The sequence below is a fragment of the Pelobates fuscus genome, chromosome 2 (assembly GCF_036172605.1).
Source record: "Pelobates fuscus isolate aPelFus1 chromosome 2, aPelFus1.pri, whole genome shotgun sequence".
Classification (NCBI taxonomy): Eukaryota; Metazoa; Chordata; class Amphibia; order Anura; family Pelobatidae; genus Pelobates; species Pelobates fuscus.
This window is the reverse complement of record NC_086318.1, coordinates 182193212-182215670: the sequence shown is the minus strand read 5'-3', so window position 1 is coordinate 182215670 and position 22459 is coordinate 182193212. Positions and strand designations below refer to the sequence as shown.

General features: G+C 41.1%; 1 protein-coding gene across 1 annotated transcript in view; it reads right to left on the bottom strand.

Moving 5' to 3' along the window:
- LOC134586246 (CD109 antigen-like) overlaps positions 1–22459 on the bottom strand; it is a 322921-nt gene that overhangs the window by 223555 nt on the left and 76907 nt on the right. Inside the window, exon 7 of the mRNA XM_063441739.1 lies at positions 10681–10768. Coding sequence (XP_063297809.1) covers positions 10681–10768 — 88 coding nt within the window. The remainder of the gene's footprint in view (positions 1–10680; positions 10769–22459) is intronic.

Sequence of the window (22459 nt, the reverse complement as noted above, 5' to 3'; positions counted from 1 at the left end):
TTTGGTTTGCATTCACCCTACTTTTGTCTTCTAACAAAGAACTACGCTGCACTGAGCTAATAGAACGGATTTCTCTATCCAGAGAATTTTTATTGTAGCCCCTATCGGTAAGTTTTTTCTTAATATATAATGATTGTGTCTTGAAATCCTGAAGGTTAGAACAATTTCGTCTGACACGTGTGAACTGGCTCCTGGCTATACCACGTAGCCATGGTTTGTGGTGACAGCTTCGTTGGTGTACGTAGCCGTTACCATCTGTAGGTTTGAAGAAACACCTTGTCTGTATTTTTTCTTGATCACAAAAAAGGACAAGGTCCAAAAAATGGATTTCATATTTATTCCATTCTGGAGTGAAAACCAAATTGTACTGGTTCCCATTCAGGTATTGAACAAAATCTTGAAAATCAACTGAAGACCCCTTCCAAATAATAATAACATCATCAATATATCGCCGCCATAGGACCAGGTTCTCCCTCCAGCCATGCCCAGACCACACGAAAAGTTCTTCCCATCTTCTCATGTAGGTGTTGGCATAGCTGGGGGCGAACCTGGTACCCATGGCGGTCCCAGTGATTTGTAAATAATAATCACCATTAAAGAAAAAATAATTGTGATCCAAAATAAATTGAACTGAAGACAAAATGAACTCTCTATGGCCTGTAGATAATGTATTGTCCCTGGACATATAGTGGTCGACTGACTCCAACCCCAAATGGTGGCTGATCACAGTATACAGAGAGGTCACATCCAATGTGGCCCAACTGTATTCCGGATTCCATTCGATGCATTCCAGCTCTTGTAAGAAGGATTTCGTGTCCCGCACATAGGAAGGTGCTCCCTGCGCGTACTTTTGTAAAAATGAATCCACGTAAGCGGATAGATTGGCTGTTAGTGAATTCACTCCACTGATAATGGGGCGCCCTGGTGGATTAGGGAGGCGCTTGTGTGTCTTCTCTGGGTAGCGATCTTGGGAGGCTGTATTACAATTAAGTTAAGTACTTTTATACATTTCACTACGGTTACTGTCCATAGTAGTGTGTATATTGTATTGTACCACTTGTTTTCTACCCATTTTTTTCTTACACATATATCTATTGATAACTGATAAAGTATGGCTACTAATGTAAATTTTTTATCTAACTTACAAACTAATCGAAAAAAGAAGTTTGAGGCTATGTTTAAAGAGTGGGATAAACCACAACCTTTCAAGGGGCTAGACGAATTCTTTAAAAAGAAAGAGAAGTTGCTAGCTGCCGAAACAAAAAAGTGGTGGGAGGTAGCCTACCTGGAGAATTATCTCAAAGAGGGCCTTGTCCCTAGGGGTTTGAGGATAGATAAAACTCCAGCGTTTGGAATGGAGGATGATCTTTTTCTACAAGAATGGGATGAGATCCTTATGAACTGCTCATTCCAATTGATCCAACTTATCATTAAATATTCGAAAGATATGCAAAATAAACTAGAATCTGAGTTACTTGTTTTGGAAACAAATCCCCCACCAGAGTTTGAAAGTAGAGAATTTAAAGAAAGAGAAGAAACTCTTAATAATAATATAAAGAAACTAGATGAAAAGATTGCAGAAACAAAGAATAAAAAGTATAGTAGAGATAGGGAGGACAAGTTATCTGAAACTTTTTCAATGCGAAATAAAATCCGCAGAAGGAGATTATATACTCCGCCACATAATAACAATAAAAGAAATAATCAACGTCCTTCCTCTAATAGAATAAGAACCTATTCCCAATCTAGGGCCACACAAAAAAACTACTCTAAATCCCATTATGACCGACCAAGTGACCATCAAGAGACATCTAATAGAGAATCAACGAACCCTCACCCTTTTAGGAATAAATCTCCCGAAAGGCCACATAATTCAAAATCATATGCCCGAGTTACAAGGGATAAAACAGAGACTCATGGAAATAATACACAATATAACGACCGAGAATTAAATTTTCAGGGGAGACCACGGGGTCCAAAGGAAAAGACCATCACCACTTATTTCCGCCCAAGGATGGAAACTTGGGAACATACCAATCGTTTTGCCCCTCTGTACCAGAACTCACCCACGAAAAGGGTAAGAACAGAGGATTAGTGCCACTATCAAAAGCTGTTTATCCATTGGAACAAAGGGAGATAGATAAAGGTATTTTTAATTTAACAAATACTCCCCTAACAGATGAGGAGATTGATCTGCTATCCAAGGGAATGAAGTTTGCTCCTAGCAAAACTTCCAATGACTTCAACCTCTTTATAGATCTAAAAAAATGTATTCGCTCATTGACTATCAAAAGACACTTTCTTCTAAACCCACCATGGTCAGACAACACTTTGAACACCCCAACCACCACTTCTAGTTATAATTTTCAACGTAAATCACATTTTTTTCCCATACAAAGTAAGGGTCCTTTTTTGGAGACATTTGAGCATATGGTGAATCAAACTTTCCAGTCGTTCAATATAAAAGATAAGATCACAAAACTCTAACCTTACAAGGAGGGAGGAAAAAACCTTAAAAAATCTAATTGAACGTGATGATTTAGTAATTAGGGAGGCGGATAAGGGAGGTGGCATAGTTCTGATGACCACCTCCTATTATCTAGAAGAATCTGCCAATATACTGGGGGACAAAAGTACTTACACCATTCTAACTAATGACCCCACCTTCCGTTTTAATACGGAACTTAAAAGACTTTTAGATCAGGCATACACCAATGGGATCATTTCTCAAAAAAATCTTGAATTTTTGTTCCAAAAGAACCCTGTCATACCAATTTTTTATTTTCTCCCCAAAACACACAAGCGCCTCCCTAATCCACCAGGGCGCCCCATTATCAGTGGAGTGAATTCACTAACAGCCAATCTATCCGCTTACGTGGATTCATTTTTACAAAAGTACGCGCAGGGAGCACCTTCCTATGTGCGGGACACGAAATCCTTCTTACAAGAGCTGGAATGCATCGAATGGAATCCGGAATACAGTTGGGCCACATTGGATGTGACCTCTCTGTATACTGTGATCAGCCACCATTTGGGGTTGGAGTCAGTCGACCACTATATGTCCAGGGACAATACATTATCTACAGGCCATAGAGAGTTCATTTTGTCTTCAGTTCAATTTATTTTGGATCACAATTATTTTTTCTTTAATGGTGATTATTATTTACAAATCACTGGGACCGCCATGGGTACCAGGTTCGCCCCCAGCTATGCCAACACCTACATGAGAAGATGGGAAGAACTTTTCGTGTGGTCTGGGCATGGCTGGAGGGAGAACCTGGTCCTATGGCGGCGATATATTGATGATGTTATTATTATTTGGAAGGGGTCTTCAGTTGATTTTCAAGATTTTGTTCAATACCTGAATGGGAACCAGTACAATTTGGTTTTCACTCCAGAATGGAATAAATATGAAATCCATTTTTTGGACCTTGTCCTTTTTTGTGATCAAGAAAAAATACAGACAAGGTGTTTCTTCAAACCTACAGATGGTAACGGCTACGTACACCAACGAAGCTGTCACCACAAACCATGGCTACGTGGTATAGCCAGGAGCCAGTTCACACGTGTCAGACGAAATTGTTCTAACCTTCAGGATTTCAAGACACAATCATTATATATTAAGAAAAAACTTACCGATAGGGGCTACAATAAAAATTCTCTGGATAGAGAAATCCGTTCTATTAGCTCAGTGCAGCGTAGTTCTTTGTTAGAAGACAAAAGTAGGGTGAATGCAAACCAAAACTTTAAATCATCTTTCATAACCCAATATAATACTGATCATCATAAAATTAAAAAAAGTCTACAGGAATTCTGGCCCATTCTACTCCAAGACCCAGTTTTAGGAGAGTCTCTATCAGACCGCCCTATGGTGATCTACAAAAAGAATAAGAATTTTAAGAATCTATTGGCTCCCAGCTATGCCATTAAACATCCTAATACACATTTTTCTTCAACTATTGGCTTGTTTAGAGGCTGTGGAACCTGTAAAGCCTGCACCATCACATCATCACTTAAAACCAAGGCCTTTCATAGTAACACCACAGGGGAAATTTTTAAGGTGAAATCTGAAATTAGTTGCCACACGGACTATGTGGTTTATCTACTACAATGTCCGTGTGGTAAACAGTACGTTGGACGGACAAAGAGGATTCTAAAGGTTAGAATACTTGAACATTTAAATAACATCAAGAAAAAAATCCCAACTCATTCGGTTTCGGCCCATTGTTCCAATTGTCCATCATTTTCTTTCCAGGAATTTAGTTTTATGGGCATTGAAAGAGTTTTTCCATTCTGGCGAGGGGGTGATAGAATCCAGAAGTTATCCCAGAGGGAAACCTTCTGGATACACAAGTTGAAAACCCTAGAGCCTAAGGGTCTCAACATTGGTATTGACTTGGTTTGTTTTCTGGATTAAGTTTTTTATGTATCTTATTTTATTGGGTTTCTGTTATTTTCTAATATATATATTTTTGTTTTATATGGGATATGTGGACGAACATGCACAATTGGACTGTTCATCACGTACATTAGTCAAAATCGTACTAGGGAGTATTAATTTGTTATACTCTGCAATTAGGTAGGAATTCTAAAAATATTACTCTACTTATATTTTATAATAAAACGCTAGGAAATAACCCCATTTTTTGGGACATTAGATATATGTGTAACTCCACCTAATACTGGAGATTTTTTCTATAGGAACATCACAAAAATTCAAAAAAATTCAAAAATATGCACTAATTTTAAAATTAATTATCATTAAATCACTTTTGTGGCACCAATCATATCTCAATAAATCAGTGGATATTGATTTGGGATATTAAATATATATATAATTCCACTTAATATTGGAGATTTTTTCCATAGGTAGATCATAAAATTGATTAAAAAATACTATAACTCCATCTTATACTGGAGATTTTTTTGGGTACATCACAAAATTGACCTAAATTGATTAAAATATTAAAAAAAAAAAAAAAAAAATATATTATTCACAAAATAAATAAAAAATATATATTATTCACAAAATTTATTATTCTTAAAATGTATTCTTACGACATTGATCACATATTAACAAATCAATGAATATGAATATATATACGATATAGTCCAGTTGTGTATATTACACTTTGTATATATGTTTTTTCCTGTTAAGTGCATATACCCCCAAAAAAAAAAAAAAAAAAATTTTTTCTATTTTGTTCATCTTTCACTTCAAGAAATAGTGTGTGTCACTGTTTAACATAGCAGACAATAAGTGATTGATTATGCAAACAATTGTTACTAATCTCACAAAAATATGCAATCAATAAGGTTATTAATATTATTTTCTCTTTAGTAGATAGAATATATTGTTTTTTCCGGTTATATATTTGTGCTGAATTACAACGAAGGTGGAAAGCATATGAACCGCTGGTGGAACGCAAATGGAACGCAAGTGGAACGCGGAAGTGCGGTTCAAGTCCCACTTCCGGTTCCGGTTAGCCGAACGCGCCAAAATTTGATTACAGCAATATGAAGGAGATAGAAAGCAGCTGTCCAGCTCCCTCATGGAACCTATCAAGCAACGGATACTGGACACCACCCACGGAACCACCAATGGACATAGGGAGTAGCCCTATTTAAAGAGGACTCGGGGATGGGGGGAATAGGATGTATTTTTCACATGCTGTAATTGCATATTGATTTTACTTTATTCTGTATACGGTCCCTGATGAAGTTCTTTGTAGAACGAAACGCGTAGGACCATACCGTTTTTCCTTTTAATATATTTTATATTGATGGTGATTATTCACTTTTAATCAATAAAAAACATCGTTTTCTACCATTACCCGTTTGGAGTCCTGAGCATCATTAAGGAAGCCGATAACGGAGCCAAGGGATTACCAACCCCCCTATCCATCCAGGGGAGGCACCCTATGAGCGATATATTCTACTCTATTCTGTGAGTGCATTTGTATTCAGCGCAAAAAAACGTGTTAACTGTGCTTCACTATTGTTGCATTTTTTATGTTCCTTCAGATTAACTTCCAGCCGTATCCCGAAGTTCTGTGTGTTTTTTTGGTTATCACTGTTTAGTGTACTGCGTGCGCAAAATAAAGGCTACTAAATCCTCTCCCAAGGTTAAAATCACCAGGTTCTTAAAAAAATTAAATCTTGAATCCTTTCTTAATGACATCAAGAACCTCCCATGTCACAGATTAAACATTATCCCAGATCTAGACTGTGCTGTTGAATTCTTTCAGTCTGAACTCCTAGAAATTTGGAATTTACATGCCCCGCTGCGTAAGGTGAGAGTATAAGGAGCACACATGAACTGGATTACAGCTGACCTAATCCAAATGTACCGGTTTCGAGATTCTTTGTGGTAAAAGCATACTGGCTCTATAAATAATCACTGTGCGTATAGATAATGGCGAAATATATGCACAAAACAAACAAAATTGGCCAAGGCCCAATATTTCTGTGAAAATCTGAGCAATAACCTATCAATAACCTATCAAAGAAAGTGGGATCCACCTCTTCTGCACTTTCTACCCTTTTCCTTTCCTGATACATCTACTGGAGTAGAGAACTGTTTTAATATATTTTTATGTAAAATTTGTGAGATGTTATATTGTTTTTTTATGTTTATGACACACAGCAATATATCAGTGTTATTTATGTTTGTTTTTCTTTTTCCTCCTACATTCATATATTTGATATGCCTATACTATGAACTAAGGGCATTTTTGCCCTACTCGTAATGGACGCTTCGCCCATCACCCATGTCGCTAAGGCCGTTTCGCTAAGGCCGATACGTCACAGGAAGTGACGTTCCATTTGATAACCACGTGACCCGCGTCACAGGAAGTGACGCGTTGAGAAGCCGGGTTTACAGAAAGCATGAATTGAAGAAACAGACCGGATATTAGGGAAAGGACCTGGCGGACATGTTGGGGAGGGCAGGAGGGAGCTGTGCATAGCCGGAAGTGCGGCCATACTTTGATTGGCATGGCACTTCCGGCTGTGACCATATATGGAAGGCGGTGGATTCGTTTATACATGTGCAAATCATTATCCACTCTGTTCCCTGTTCCCCTTTAGGGTATATAAGCATTTTGTATTCAGTTGTCAAGACAGATGCACTTGAAAAAGACCTGTTATGGTTGAAACGCGTTGTGCTTTATTCACTTTTTATTTGTGTATATATATACCTTTTTATTTTAAACTATTTGTTTAAATAAATCTTCTTTCATATACTTTGGAGTCTGCTGCACTTTCATCAGTTCCTGCGGACCTGCCTGGAAGATTAACACTATATGTCTCAAGGAGGAGACGATAAGCGCTAAGAGTTTAGAGCCGACTTATAAAAGGCTCTGAAAATTGTGAGTTTGAAGAAAAAATTTTCTCTCACTTTTACACTGTATATACAGGTTACACTATGTGTGTTTTATCTATTCATATGTAGGTTAAAAGAACAACCTGTTTATGTAACTACCCAAAATATTGTATGTACAAGGTAACATTCCTTTTTCTTATCTGTGAGCGCTAAGTACCTTTTTTTCCTTTTTCCAATAACCTATCAAACCCTAGAAATGTTTGGAAAGTCATAAATAAATTACTAACTAACTGGAGCTAATTTCCTTGATTTTGCAAAGGCCTTTGACATAGTAGACCACGACATTCTACTGCACAAACTCAAAAACTGTGATTGTCCGCTAACCTGGTTTCGATCGTATGTATTGTATCGCTCGCAATATGTGTCCATTTCTGACAGCGACTCCCTCTCTGTTACCCAAGGTTCAATTCTCGGCCCCCTATTATTTACATTATTTATAAATGATCTGCCTAATGTCTGCAAATCCTCAAATGTACACATGTACGCAGACGACACAGTAATCTATGCGAGCAAATCTGATCTACCGCAGCTTGAGGCTGTGCTCCAAGACCAGTTTACAGAGGTAGAAAATTGGATCGCAAAAAACAAACTCTTCCTAAACAATGACAAAACTGTCACAATGATCTTTGGAACAGTAACTAAATTACACAAATTACACAATTCCCACCTATCCATCCAAACAAATTCAAATTGCACACTGACCGCAGTCCACTCTTTCAAATACTTGGGTATGTTGTTAGACCCCACATAGAAAAACGTGCATCTAAACTTTATTCAAAACTAGGTGCCCTGTACAGAAACAAATCCTGCCTAAGCCCTACAGTAAAGAAAAAGATTGTACCGCAAATGCTGATGCCAATCATTGATTATAAGGATGTAGTATATGCACCTGCACCGTAATCCCAATTTAATAAACTCAATACATTGTATAACTCATTCTGTCGATTTGTGCTACAATGTACTTACAGGACCCACCATTGTGACATGGTAAAAGAACTAAACTGTCTGTCTCTGAAATCCTGATGCACCCTTAATCTTTCCAGAGCTTTTCAGGGAAGCTCCCGCCCTACCTGAGAAAAATGCTCTCCTCGGCTGTTCCCACCTCCTATAACCTCTGATCCAGTACCAGCACTTTATTTAGTCTACCTCAATACAAAAATAAAGCGGCCCGATCCTCCTTCTCCTACAGAGTGCCGCAATTGTGGAACGACCTTCCGCACACCGTGAAATCTTCCCCAAGCCTAAAGTCCTTTAAGAGATCCCTCTCTACATACCTCAAAACAGAATGCACGTGTCATGGTTGATTATACATTCCCTACCTGTACTATGTTAAATTTTGTATATATTGTGTATTAATATTGTTTTTGTATTTTATTGTACCATAATGTATCAATGCAATGTTTTGTGGACCCAGGACATACTTGAAAATGAGAGAAATCGCAATGCATCTTTCCTGGTAAAATATTTTATAAATAAATAATTATAAGGGATTGTTTACTCATATTTAATGGTCACTTGGGTTTAATAGGACACTCCAAGGTGTATTTTACTACCTATTTTTATTAAAATACATATGAATTTGGAAAAATATATACTCTACAACAAGCATGTCAAACTCAAAACTAACACAGACCGAATAAACAAGGTTTAAGTTTATGTGGGCCACAAAAAAACACAAACTTCCGTTTTCATAGAAAGGTAAGTTTATTTAGAAAAGTACAGTATAACAAAAAGTCACATGACACTGGACGTCCTCACGTTCGTAGGGCTTCAAAGTAAACAAAAGAGCAGATTTATTTTAAGGAGACATGCATGTGCATATAACCAATGTTTCAGTCCAACTACCTTGAAATATTAAGAAAAGTTTGGTAATGGGACTGAAATGGTGAATGAATGCTGTTGCACAACTGTAAAAAACAAATAACGTTATTTTGTTGATTTTGAAGTCCTATGAGTGTGTTCTTCACTTTGACTGAGATCATCAAACACACTGCCCTCACCCCCACTACTCTAATTTAATACACTAGCCCCTCCCTCCCCTAGTTTAATACACTGCCCTCCCCCCAATTTAACACACTGCCCCCTTCCACCACTCTAATACACTGCCCCCTCAATTCCCAAATGAATACACTGATCTTTCCTTAATTTAACACACCACCACTCCCTTCCCCAATCTAATACACTGGCCCCCTCCCTAACCTAATTAATACACTGCCCCCTTCCTCCCTCAAATTAATACATGGCTTCCCCTACCCAATTTAATACACAGGCACCCTTTCTCCCCCAAATGAATACAGTGCCCCTTCCTCCCTCAAATTAATACACTGCCCACTCCCTACTCCAATTTAATACACTGCCCCCTTCCCTTCCAAATGTAATACACTGGGCCCCCACCCTTCACAAATTTATATACTGCCCTCCCCATCCCTCAAACGAATACACTTCTCCTCCTACCCAATTTAACACACTACACAGGAAGGTCCTCCCAAGTCCCTCTGCTCCTACCTTAAGATGACACCCGTCCTCTACTTCCAGCCCTGCTCTTCTCTGCAAGCAGGTCAGACGCTCCTCTGGCACTGCAAGCAGGAGGGAAAGGGGAGTGGTTGGCCTGCCCTGCAGACAGAGAGCCACCTTTGCGCTCTTGTGGCCATGGGAGGAAAGGCAAGAATCAGAAAGGAAATATCTTCCCTGTCTTTCGGCTGTTCGCATACACAGCACAAAGCGGCCCCAGGGCCAGTGGCCCGCATATAAATTCATTTTGGGCCGCATGCGGCCTGTGGGCGACAAGTTTGACATGCTTGTTCTAGACACTTGAGACACATACTCCTCTGATCCATCAAGTGTCGGAGGGGGAGAGAGTCTTATTGGGGCCAAACCCATACCCTGGTGTTTATTTAATCATACACAATTGTTCCCTTTCCTAAGGAGAATACTCAGTATTTGAGCACTTTTGGCAATAAATCTATCATTAAAATATAAAAAACCTCTTTCTACTATCTCCCAAGGTTAGGCAGGATCAGACACACCCTGATTTCTACTTGTGACAGCTGCCAATATGTGAAACCCCTTCTTTAGATGCTATTGCGGAATGAGATAAATAAAGAATTAAAAAAATAGCAATAAACATGGGGACAAAAAAGTATGTATTTTAGATTATTTTTTTAGAGATAGTGTTACATTATAACATAGATTAATTAATATAGCCTAAAATATTTAATTATAATTTACTAATAATCTGACATTTTCAATGTCTTATAAGAATATATTTAATAACTGATTTGTTCATTATCACTTACTTTGCTGTTACTTTGCCAGTCAGGTTTGCATAGTTTCTATAAACATAGAAAGTTGGTACATCTAATTTAACATCAAATTTGGGTGAATCTGGAAACAAATATAGCAAAAAAAAAGTACTGATTGTGTGCAATTTTCTTACTTAAACTGCAATACCCTCTAGTTTGTTAAATGTATATCCTGATGTTTTAGCAAAAAAAGAACCTTTACCAAAATAAAAACCATACCATTAAATCAGTAGATACCAACCACATTTTACGCAATGCACAATAAAAATACTGTTTGGAATTTGAAAAACAATTGTTCTTATTATCATGAATATGTGCAGAAATATTTCCAGCTATCATACAATATACAGTGAGGGAAAAAAGTATTTGATCCCCTGCTGATTTTTAACGTTTGCCCTCTGACAAAGAAATTATCAGTCTATAATTTTAATGGTAGGTGTATTTTAGCAGTGAGAGACAGAATAACAAAACAAATACAGAACAACGCATTTCAAAAATTGATGCATGTCAACGCGTGAAATAAGTATTTGACCCTTTCGACTTAGCAATTGGTGGCAAAACCCTCGTTGGCAATCACAGAGGGCAGACGTTTCTTGTAGTTGGCCACCAGGTTTGCACACATCTCAGGAGGGATTTTGTCCCTCTCCTCTCTGCAGATCCTCTCTAAGTCATTAAGGTTTCGAGGCTGACATTTGGCTATTCGAACCTTCAGCTTCCCTTACAGATTTTCTATGGGATTAAGATCTGGAGACTGGCTATGCCACTCCATGACCTTAATGTGCTTCTTCTTGAGCCACTCCTTTATTGCATTGGCTGTGTGTTTTGGGTCATTGCCATGCTGAAATACCTATCCACGACCCATTTTCAATGCCCTGGCTGAGGGAAGGAGGTACTCACCCTTTAATGCGATGCAGTTGCAGTTGTCCTATTACCTTAGCAGAAAAACACCCCCAAAGCATAATGTTTCCACCTCAATGCTTGATGGTGGGAATGGTGTTCTTGTAGTCATTGGCAGCATTCCTCCTCCTACAAACATGGCGAGTTGAGTTGATGCCATAGAGCTTGATTTTGTTCTCATCTGACCACAACACTTTCACCCAATTCTCCTCTGAATCATTCAGATGTTTAGTGGCAAACTTCAGATGGGCCTGCACATGTGCCATTTTGAGCTGGGGGACCTCGTGGGCGCTGCAGGATTTCAGTCCTTCACGGCATAGTGTTACAATTGTTTTATTCGTGACTATGATCCCAGCAGCCTTGAGATCATTAACATCATTAATCATGTAGTTCTGGGCTGATTACTCACCTTTTTTATGATCATTGAAGCTCCACGAGGTGAGATCTTGCATGGATCTTGCATGGAGCACCAGACAGAGGGAGACTGACAGTTATTTTGTGTTTCTTCCATTTTTGCTAATAATCACACCAACTGTTGCCACATTCTCACCAAGCTGCTTGGAGATGGTCTTGTAGCCCATTCCAGCCTTGTGAAGGTCTACAATCTTGTCCCTGACATCCTTGGACAGCTCTTTTGTCTTGGCCATAGTGAAGAGTTTGGAATCTGATTGATTGCTTCTGTGGACAGTTGTCTTTTATACAAGTAACGAGCTGAGATCCCTTTAAGAGGGTGCTCCTAATCTCAGCTCGCTACCAGTATAAAAGGCACCTGGGAGCCAGAAATCGTGCTGATTGATTGGAGATCAAATACTTATTTCACTCATTGACATGCAAATCAATTTATAACTTTTTAAAATGCGTTTTGCAGATTTATTTTTTTGTTATTCTGTCTCTCACTGTTAAAATACACCTACCATTAAAATTATAGACTGATCATTTCTTTGTCAGTGGGCAAACATTCAAAATCAGCAGGGGATCAAATACTTTTTTCCTCACTGTACTATGTTTGTCTTGTCTTTTAGAATACACTGAATATCTTAATATTGAGCGCTATATATTATCAAACTTTTGCAAAGATGACAAACAAGCTTGCAGTGCCATGGTAGTGAAAACAAGCACTTCAAATAGATAACACATGACAGAGCAAACTACACATTTCAATATAAACGTGCTCCGTCAATATACTTATATTCCGGCGTGGTGTCTAGGCATAAAGTTACACAGAGTTATCGCAGCATATAATGTGTTATACAAATCATAGACCCAGGATGGGATCCAATATATGATGGGTAAACAAAATGCATTGTCTCGAAATGCATCATCTGTCATGATAATTGTGCATATACTTAAAATGAATAGGCTATATCAGAATGCAAAAATCACTAAGCTTTTGATGCCACTGGGTATTGAGTAGTTAACATAGGCAACTTAAAGTAAAAAGCAAGAGTGAGTAGCTTGCAATATTAGCTAACAAACAGTTAAACACTAGGTAGCCAACAGTTCTGTTCACCCAATGCCTTTACCCTTATCCCTTCTCTCTGTCACCAGGCTTGATATACATTGCTGAGTTTCCTGCTGTTGATTGCTTCCTGAACTGTGGGACAGTAGTGCCGTGTAACTTTTGCCCTAGGCCTGAGTGAGAGCTTGTGTCTTATGTCCATGGATTCCCCGTACCAAGGTGGCAGGACTGTGGACATGCAAGTGCACTGACTTCTCGTGCAACCTCCGGGTGTACGGACAGCAAAGTGGGTATTTCTCCAAGTGGGCCCCTGGAACAGGCAGGTGTGGTGTAACCTCAGGCTGGTTGTGTAGCAGGAGGGATGAGTATGAGGGATCTTCTGGCAATATGAAGATCCCATCTGCCAACTTCTGGCAGATGGCTTCAAATCTTGCTAGGAATAGGTCTCTACACTTTTGACCCACTGAGCTTATTCGGTTGTGATGGAAATCTGTCATTTTGGAAGCACCATGCAGTTTTGTAGGCTGATGTTTTGTTGGTGTAGAGGTAAGCTGACCCTGTGGGGACCGGGATTACCCCCACCAGGCTAACAGGGCATCATAACAGCCACAGTGTTATGTGTGCACAGCCAAGGGAGATTGGCCGACTCTAAACCCAGCCTGCACACCAGATCCAGTAGGCCCCAGAGACGTACATGCATGGGGGAGTCCACAGGGGGAGTAAGGGTGCCACCCACCCTCCCCCTCCCCCGGATTTTTCAGCTTGTGCCGGTATTTTTCTTTTTAGATTTGGAATGCACTGCAATACTGGTGCCGGCCAGTGTGTGGAGAGAGGTAGGGATAAGAAGCTACATCTTATCCCTGCTTCTCTCTCCTGACTGAATCTGCAGGGGAGAAGCTATATAAATTGCAGCCAGCAGCTCCCAGACTACAGAGACAGGCTACAGATCAGGTAAGTGAGGGATGGGGGGACAGCCTACAGATCAGATAAGTGAGGGGTGGGGGGCAACCTACAGATCAGGTTAAGTGAGGGATGGGGGAAGCCTACAGATCAGGTAAGTGAGGGATGGGGGAAAGCCTACATGAAGGGCAGGGAGGTAAAGTATGAGAAGGAGCAGAAATGAGCAGGAAGGGTCTGCAAGGAGCAGGAAGTGTCAGCAAGAAGGGGCAGCAAAGAGCAGGAAGGGGCAGCAAGTAGCAGGAAGGGTTTGCAAGGAGCAGGGAGGGGAAGCAAGGAGCAGGGAGGGGAAGCAAGAAGCAGGAAGGGGCAGCATGAAGCAGGAAGTGTCTGCAAGGAGCAGGACTGGGCAGCAAGGAGCAGAAAGGGACAGCAAGGAGCAGAAAGGGACAGCAAGGAGCAGAAAGAAGCAGGATGGGGCAGAAAGAAGCAGGAGGGTTAGCAAGGAGCAGGAAGGATCTGCAAGGAGCAGAAATAATCTGCAAGGAGCAGGAATGGGCAGCAAGTAGCAGAAAGGGTCAGTAAGGAGCAAATAGGTCAATGGTCAGCAAGGAGCAGCAATGAGCAGGATGGGTCAGCAAGAAGCAGGAAGGGTCTGCAAGGAGCAAATAGGGGCAGCAAGGAGCAGGAAGGGTCTGCAAGGAGCAAGAAGGGGCTGAAGGAGCACAATGGTAAAGGAGGAGAAGGTGCAGTAGGGGGCAGCAAGGAACAGAAAGGGGCAGAAGGAGCACAAAGGTAAAGTAGGAGAAGGAGCAGAAAGGAACAGAAAGGGTCTACAAGTAGCAGAAAGGGTCTGCATGAAGCTGAAAGGGTCTGCAAGAAGTAGGAAGTGGCAGCAAGGAGCAGGAAGGGTCTGCAAGGAGCAAGAAGGGGCTGAATGAGCACAATGGTAAAGGAGGAGAAGGTGCAGTAGGGGGCAGCAAGGAACAGAAAGGGGCAGAAGGAGCACAAAGGTAAAGTAGAAGAAGGAGCAGAAAGGAACAGAAAGGGTCTACAAGTAGCAGAAAGGGTCTGTATGGAGCTGGAAGGGTCTGCAAGAAGTAGGAAGTGGCAGCAAGGAGCAGGAAGGGTCTGCAAGGGGCAGAAATTGTAAACAAGGAGCAGAAATGGTCAGCAAGGAGCAGAAAGGGGCAGGGAGGGACTTAAGGAGAACAAAGGTAAAGGAGCAGAAAGAATCAGAAGAAACACAATGATAAAGTAGGAGAAGGAGCAGAAAGGGACAGCAAGTAGCTGGAAAGGGCAGCAAGGGGCAGCAAGGAACTGGAAGGGGCAGAAGGAGTACTAAAGTAAAGTAGGAGAAGGAGCAGAAAGGAAAAAAAATATCAGGAAGGGTGAGCAAGGAGCAGAAAGTGCAGCATGAGCAGGAAGGGACAGAAGGAGCACAAAGGTAAAGGAGCAGAAAAGATCAAAAGGAGCACAAAGGTAAAGGAGCAGAAAGAATCAGAAGGAACACAATGATAAAGTAGGAGAAGGAGCAGAAAGGGCCAGCAAGTAGCTGGAAAGGGCAGCAAGGGGCAGCAAGGAACTGGAAAGGGCAGAAGGAGTACTAAAGTAAAGTAAGAGAAGGAGCAGAAAGGAATAGAAATTATCAGGAAGGGTGAGCAAGGAGCAGAAAGGGTCAGCAAGAAGCTGGAAAGGGCAGCAAGGAGCAGGAAGGGACAGCAAAAAGCAAGAAGGGGCAGCAAGAAGCAGGAAAAGGCAGCAAGACGCAGGAAGGGGCAGCAAGGAGCAGGAAGGGTCTGTATGGAGCAGGAAGGGTCAGCAAAGAAGCAGGAAGGGTCAGAAGGAGCAGGAAGGGGCAGCAAGGAGCAGGAAGGGACAAAGGGAGCAGGAAGGGGCAGCAAGAAGAAGGAAAAGGCAGCAAGAAGCAGGAAGGGGCAGCAAGAAGCGGGAAAAGGCAGCAAGAAGCAGGAAGGGGAAGCAAGGAGAAGGAAGGGTCTGCAAGGAGCAGAAAGAGTCAGCAAGGAGCAGAAAGGGGCAGAAAGAATTTAAAAGGTAAGTAGAAGAAGGAGCAGAAAGGAACAGCAAGGAGCAGGAAGGTAAAATAGGAAAAGGAGCAGAAAGGAGAAGGAACAGAAATTAGCAGGAAGTGACAGCACAATGGTAAAGGAGCAGAAAGAATCAGAAGGAACAAAAAGGTAAAGTAGGAGATGGAGCAGAAAGGAACAGAAATAGTCTACAAGGAGCAGCAAGGAGCAAAAAGGGTCAGCAAGGAGCAGGAAGGGACACAAGGAGTACAAAGGTAAAGGAGCAGAAAGAATTAGGAGCACAAAGGTAAAGTATGAAATAGAGCAAGAAGGAAAAGGAAGAGAAATGGGCAGGAAGGAACATCACGGAGCAGAAAGGAGAAGGAACAGAAATGAGCAGGAAGGGACATCAAGGAGCAGAAAGGGTCAGCAATGATCTGGAAGGGGCAGAAGGAGCACAAAGGTAAACTAGGAGAAGGAGCAGAAAGCAACAGAAATGAGCAGGAAGGGTCAGCAAGGAACAGGAAGGGTCTGTAAGAAGCAGGAAGGGGCAGCAAGGAGCAGGGAGAGTCAGCAAGAAGCAGAAAGAGGCAGGAAGGGACAGAAGGAGCACAGATATAAAGGAGCAGAAAGAATCAGAAGGAGCACAAAGGTAAAGTAGGAGAAGGAGCAGAAAGGGCCAGCAAGGAGCTGAAAAGTGGCAACAAGTCGCTGGAAGAGGCAGAAGGAGCGCAAAGTTAAAGTCAGAGAAGGGGCAGAAAGGAATAGAAATTAGCAGGAAGGGTCAGCAAGGAGCAGAAAGCATCTGCAAGGAGCACAAAGGTGCAGCAGGAGCAGGAAGGAACAGAAGGAGCACAAAGGAAAAAGGAGCAGAAAGAATCAGAAGGAGCACAAAGGTAAAGTAGGAGAAGGAGCAGAAAGGTAAAGTAGGAGAAGGAGCAGAAAGGAACAGCAAGGAGAAGAAAGGGCAGCAAGAAGCAGGAAGATAAAGTAGAAGGAACAGAAATGAGCAGAAAGGGGAAGAAAGGGGCAGCAAGGAGCAGGAAGAGATAAAAAGGAGCACAAAGGTAAAGAAGGAGAAGGAGCAGAAAGTGTCTGTAAGGAACAGAAAGGGATCAGAAAGAGAAAGGAGCAGAAGGGTGCAAAAGAAGATGAAAGTAGCAGAAAGGTAAAGGAGCAGAAGGAGCCAAGGAGGAGAGAAGACAGTGTCAGAAGAAAAAGAAGAGGAACCAATTCGTACGGAGGCCATACTAGATTTAGTGTTTACAAATGGAGATTTGGTTTTAGATATTACTGTAGGTGAAAGTTTAGGATCCTATTATCATCAGTCAGTGTGGTTTAATATAAGAACAGAGTCACACCACACAAAAAAGACTTTAGACTTTAGAAAAATTTGAATATGCGTAAAGGAGTACTTGTCAAACTGGAGCAAATTAAATGGAGTCCAGGAGAAATGGGATTATTTAAAAGTTGCACTGCTGAAGGCAACATAAAATTGCATTAGGCTTGTCAATAAAAGCAAACAATTTAAGAAACCACTGTGGTACTCTGCAGATGTGGCTAAAAAAACTAAAAGTTAGCATTTAGTAATTATAAAAAACCCAGAGTGATGAAGACATACAGATCTAAAAGATTAGGCAGAAAGAGGCTGAGCAAGTTATAAGAACCTCAAAAGCACACACAGAAGAGAAAATATCACAGTCAGTAAAACAGGGGGATAAAAAATTTTGAGATACATCAATGAGAAAAGGAATTTCAAACAAGGATTAGTTAGATTAAAAACAAAAGAAGGAAGGTATGTAGGAGAGGATAAAGGTCTAGCTGATTGCCTCAATGAATATTTTTGTTCAGTATTAACAGATGAAAATGAAGGAAAGGGGCCTCAGTTAGGAAAAATGACAAATGAGTCATGTGTTACCTGTGAGTTAACAGAGGAAGAGGTTCTATTTCAACTGTCAAAAGTAAAGCCAAATAAGTCGATGGGGCTTGATGCGATACACCCAAAGTTATTAAAATAACTTAGTGGTGTACTAGCAAAACCATTAACTGATTTATTTAACCAATCATTGTTAACAGGAGTAGTTCCAGAATATTGGAAATTAGCAAATAGTGTGCCCATTCACAAGAAAGGTAGTAGGGAGGAGTCAAGCAACTATAGGCCAGTAAGCCTTACTTCAGTAGTTGAAAAAGTGATGGAAACCATGTTAAAGGATAGGATTGATGGACATCTAAAATCACATGGATTTCAAGTTCAGAGATAACATGGGTTTACTTCAGGGAGATCATGCCAAACTAATCTAATTGATTGTTTTGATTGGGTAACTAATATAATAGATCAGGATGGTGCAGTAGACATTGCTTACCTAGATTTCAGAAAGGCTTTTGACACTGTTCCACATAGAAGGCTCATCAATAAACTGCAATCTTTAAGTTTGGATTAAAATATTGTTGAATGGGATAGGCAGTGGCTAAATGATAGGCAACAGAGGGTTGTAGTCAATGGAGTATATTCGAAGCAAAGTCTAGTTACCAGTGGGGCACCTCAGGGATCTGTACTTGGACCCATTCTTTTTAATATTTTTTTTAGTGATATTGCAGAAGGTCTTGTGCTAAGGTTAAATGGCAAATGATTTAGAAACATTAGAAAAGTGGTCAGAGCTGTGGCAACTGACATTTAATGTGGATAAGTGCAAGATAATGCACCTTGGACGTAAAAACCCAAGGGCAGAATATAGGATATTCGATACCCTACTAACCTCAACATCTGAGGAAAGGGATTTAGGAGTAATTATTTCAGATGACTTAAAGGTAGGAAGACAATGTAATAGAGCAGATGGAAATGCTAGCAGAATGCTTGGTTGTATAGCGTTGTATAGAGGTATTACCCGTAGAAAAGAGAGAGAAGTGCTCATGCCATTGTACAGAACACTGGTTAGACTCACTTGGAGTATTGTACGCAGTACTGGAGACCGTATCTTCAGAAGGATATTGTCACGTATTCATCCGCTTATAGAAATGTCGTTAATGACATTTACTGTTCACACAGGAAAAGTTGTGCCAAGCAGCAACCTAATCCACAGAAGGGTTAATGCTGAGCAGCAATTATGCAAATGAAACCTGGTAACTGACTTTGGGGTCAAAGGCCGGTTACAGCCTATCAGAACTAAAGGAGGGGTATTTAGGCCCAGTTCTCATTCTGCTCAGTGCCCTGTCATGGTTTCCCTTGTGGTTGTCCGAGAGCGCGTTCCTGTTTATAGTTTTCTACCCGTTTTTTTTACTTTGGCTTTGTTTATTGACTTCTCTATATTCTGGTATCCTGACTCCTGGCTTTCCTCATCGCTGCGTCCCTTTCTGTGTTCCCTGACCTCGGCTAGTATTTTTGACTATTCTATGTACGTTAAATCCGGCCATTCTAAGGACCGGTAATACGTTACTTATTTGTCATCCGTGCTATTCAGTTCTACGTGCTGGATCACACAGTAATCCTGACATTACGACATGGCCATAGATCCTGTAGAACTGTGTCAGCACATAGCTGCTTGCAAGAGGAAATTAGAGGAGAATGATCTCCGCATGGATCAATTCGCTCAGGCTTTCAGTACGCTTCTCGCTAGAACGGCACATCTGCAGCCTACAGCGTCTCCTCCTATAGCACCTCTACCCTGTGTACTTTCACCCACTGTTAATAGGACTCCTAGCATCTCCTTATCGCCATCCCTACAGTTTGATGGCAATATCCAGGAATGCAGGGGTTTTCTTAATCAGGTGGAGTAGCATTTTGAGGCCAGGGTCGTTCCCCATGGACAGAGCACAAATTGGTTATCTAATGAATCAACTAAAGGGCAAAGCCCTTGCCTGGGCTAATCCGTTGTGGGAGAGTAATCGGAGCATAGCTCATAATTACCAGGAATTCCTTGCCGAATTCAAGCTCACGTTTGAGCCATTGGGTAGAGAGGATGACGCCTCCACTGCCCTAATGCACATCAGACAAGGTAACTGGTCTATCTCGGATGTTGCTATTGAATTCCGTACCTTAGCTTCTGAGGTAGACTGGACTAACAATGGGTTAATCTCAGCAGCATTCAAAAAGGGTCTCTCAGAGACTATACTAGATGAGATAGCCGCTAAAGAATTACCTAAGAGTCTTAACGAATTTATTACGTTTGTCATGCATATTGATAATAGGTTAAGACTCAGAGAAGTCACCAGAAGCAAGACCAGACATATGGCTATGTCTCTAGTACCTCAATTCTCTAAACCTGTTTTGTCTAACCTTCCTCTACAGTCCGAACCCAAACCTATGCAGTTGGGGGTCACTAGACTGTCGGAGGCCGAAAAACAGTATAGGAGAAGGGAGGGGTTATGCCTATATTGCGGTAGAAAGGGATATATGATAACTAATTGCCCAGTGCGTCCGGAAAACATCCGCAGCTAAGAACCTTAAGGGGACAGATCTTAGGTGTGATGGAGTTGTCCTCTAACAAAAACAAAAGTAGATTCCTCCTTGAGGTATCTATTTCCCTTGATAACAAGAAGTTTTCTTGCAGTGCCCTGATGGACTCAGGTGCTGCTGGAAATTTTATTGATGTCCAGTTTATTAGGGGTAATGAGATACCGGTCAGGGAGAGACCTACGCCGCTAGCTGTAGAGGCTATTGATGGTAGACCACTCACACAACCGCTTATAACCCACAAAACTGTCCCTATTACGATCTCTATTGGGGCATCCCATAGGGTGAGATGACGTTTCAAGTTATTACTTCTCAATCATGTCCTATCATATTAGGGTTTCCGTGGCTGAGTAAGCACAATCCCTATATTAACTGGGCTAATGGGGAGATATTAGAATGGGGTAAAGAGTGTATGGGGAGATGTATAAAACCAGTACTAAAGAGATTGGATACTATTGACTTTCCCACTACCACTCCCCAAACTCCTGGAGTTCCCATACAATACCGAGAACTTCAGGAGGTGTTTAACAAGGCTCAATCCGATGTATTGCCTCCCCACAGAGCATATGACAGTGCCATTAACCTGTTTCCAGGCGCTATGCCACCTAAGAGGGCAGTTTATGCCTTATCTCCCCAGGAGAGTAAAATAATGGAGGAATACATCAAAGAATCCTTGAGCAAAGGGCACATAAGAAAGTCATCCTCACCAGCTGGTGCAGGATTCTTTTTTGTTGAGAAAAAGGGTGGTGAGTTACACCCTTGCATAGACTAGAGGGCACTTAATAAAATCACTGTAAAACAATGCATACCCTATCCGACTCATTTCCAAACTGTTCGATAGACTTCAGGGAGCTAAAGTATTTACTATGCTTGACCTTAGGAGTGCTTACAATTTGGTTAGAATTAAAGAGAATCATGAGTGGAAGACGACATTTAATACCCGTAGTGGACACTATGAATATCTGGTAATGCCATTTGGGTTATGCAACGCCCCGGCCGTATTCCAAGACTTTATAAATGATGTACTCAGGGAATTCATTTACTAATTTGTCTTGGTTTATTTGGACGATATTTTGGTGTATTCCCCTGATCTTCAAACTCACCACTCCCATGTGAAACAGGTTCTGCAGACGTTGTTGAAAAATAAACTTTATTGTAAATTAGAAAAGTGCATATTTGACCAGCCTGAAGTCCACTTTTTGGGTTACAACATCTCTGCATCGGGATTTCAAATGGATCCTAAAAAACTAGAGGCCGTACTACACTGGCCATTACCCTCTGGTTTAAAAGCCATTCAAAGGTTTATTGGTTTTGCCAACTAGTACAGAAGATTCATCAAGGGATTTTCTTCTGTAATAGCCCCCATCACTAATATGACTCGCAAAGGGGTTAGTAGCACGGTATGTTCCAAAGAGGCTGTGAATGCTTTTGAGACTCTTAAACAAAGATTTGCCTCTGCGGACATACTAAAACACCCCGACACCAGTAAACCTTTTATATTGGAGGTTGATGCATCCGAGACAGGGGTAGGGGCTGTTCTCTCTCAGAAAGAAAGCCAGGGAACACCATTGCATCCTTGTGGCTACTTCTCCAGAAAGATGTCTCCTGCTGAGCGCAACTACGATATTGGCAATAGAGAACTGTTGGCCATTATTCTTGCGCTCAAGGAGTGGTGACATCTTTTGGAGGGTTCCAAGGACCCCCTGTTGATCATAACCGACCACAAAAACCTGGCATATATAGGGGATGCCAAACGTTTGTCTTCCAGACAGGCTAGATGGTCACTGTTCTTTTCACTTTTTAACTTCCTCATTACTTATAGATCTGGTTCTAAAAATACCAAGGCTGATGCCTTATCCAGGCAATTTGATAATGAGTCAGCTCCAGAACAGGTGACATTTCCTATTATTCCACCAGAGTGTATTATTGCTACTACTGTCCTCTCACTGCCTCAGGCGCCCAGTGGTAAACCGTGTGATAAACTGTTTGTTCCCCTACGTGAAAGGGTTAATATCATGAAAGTGTTCCATGACAATATAACTG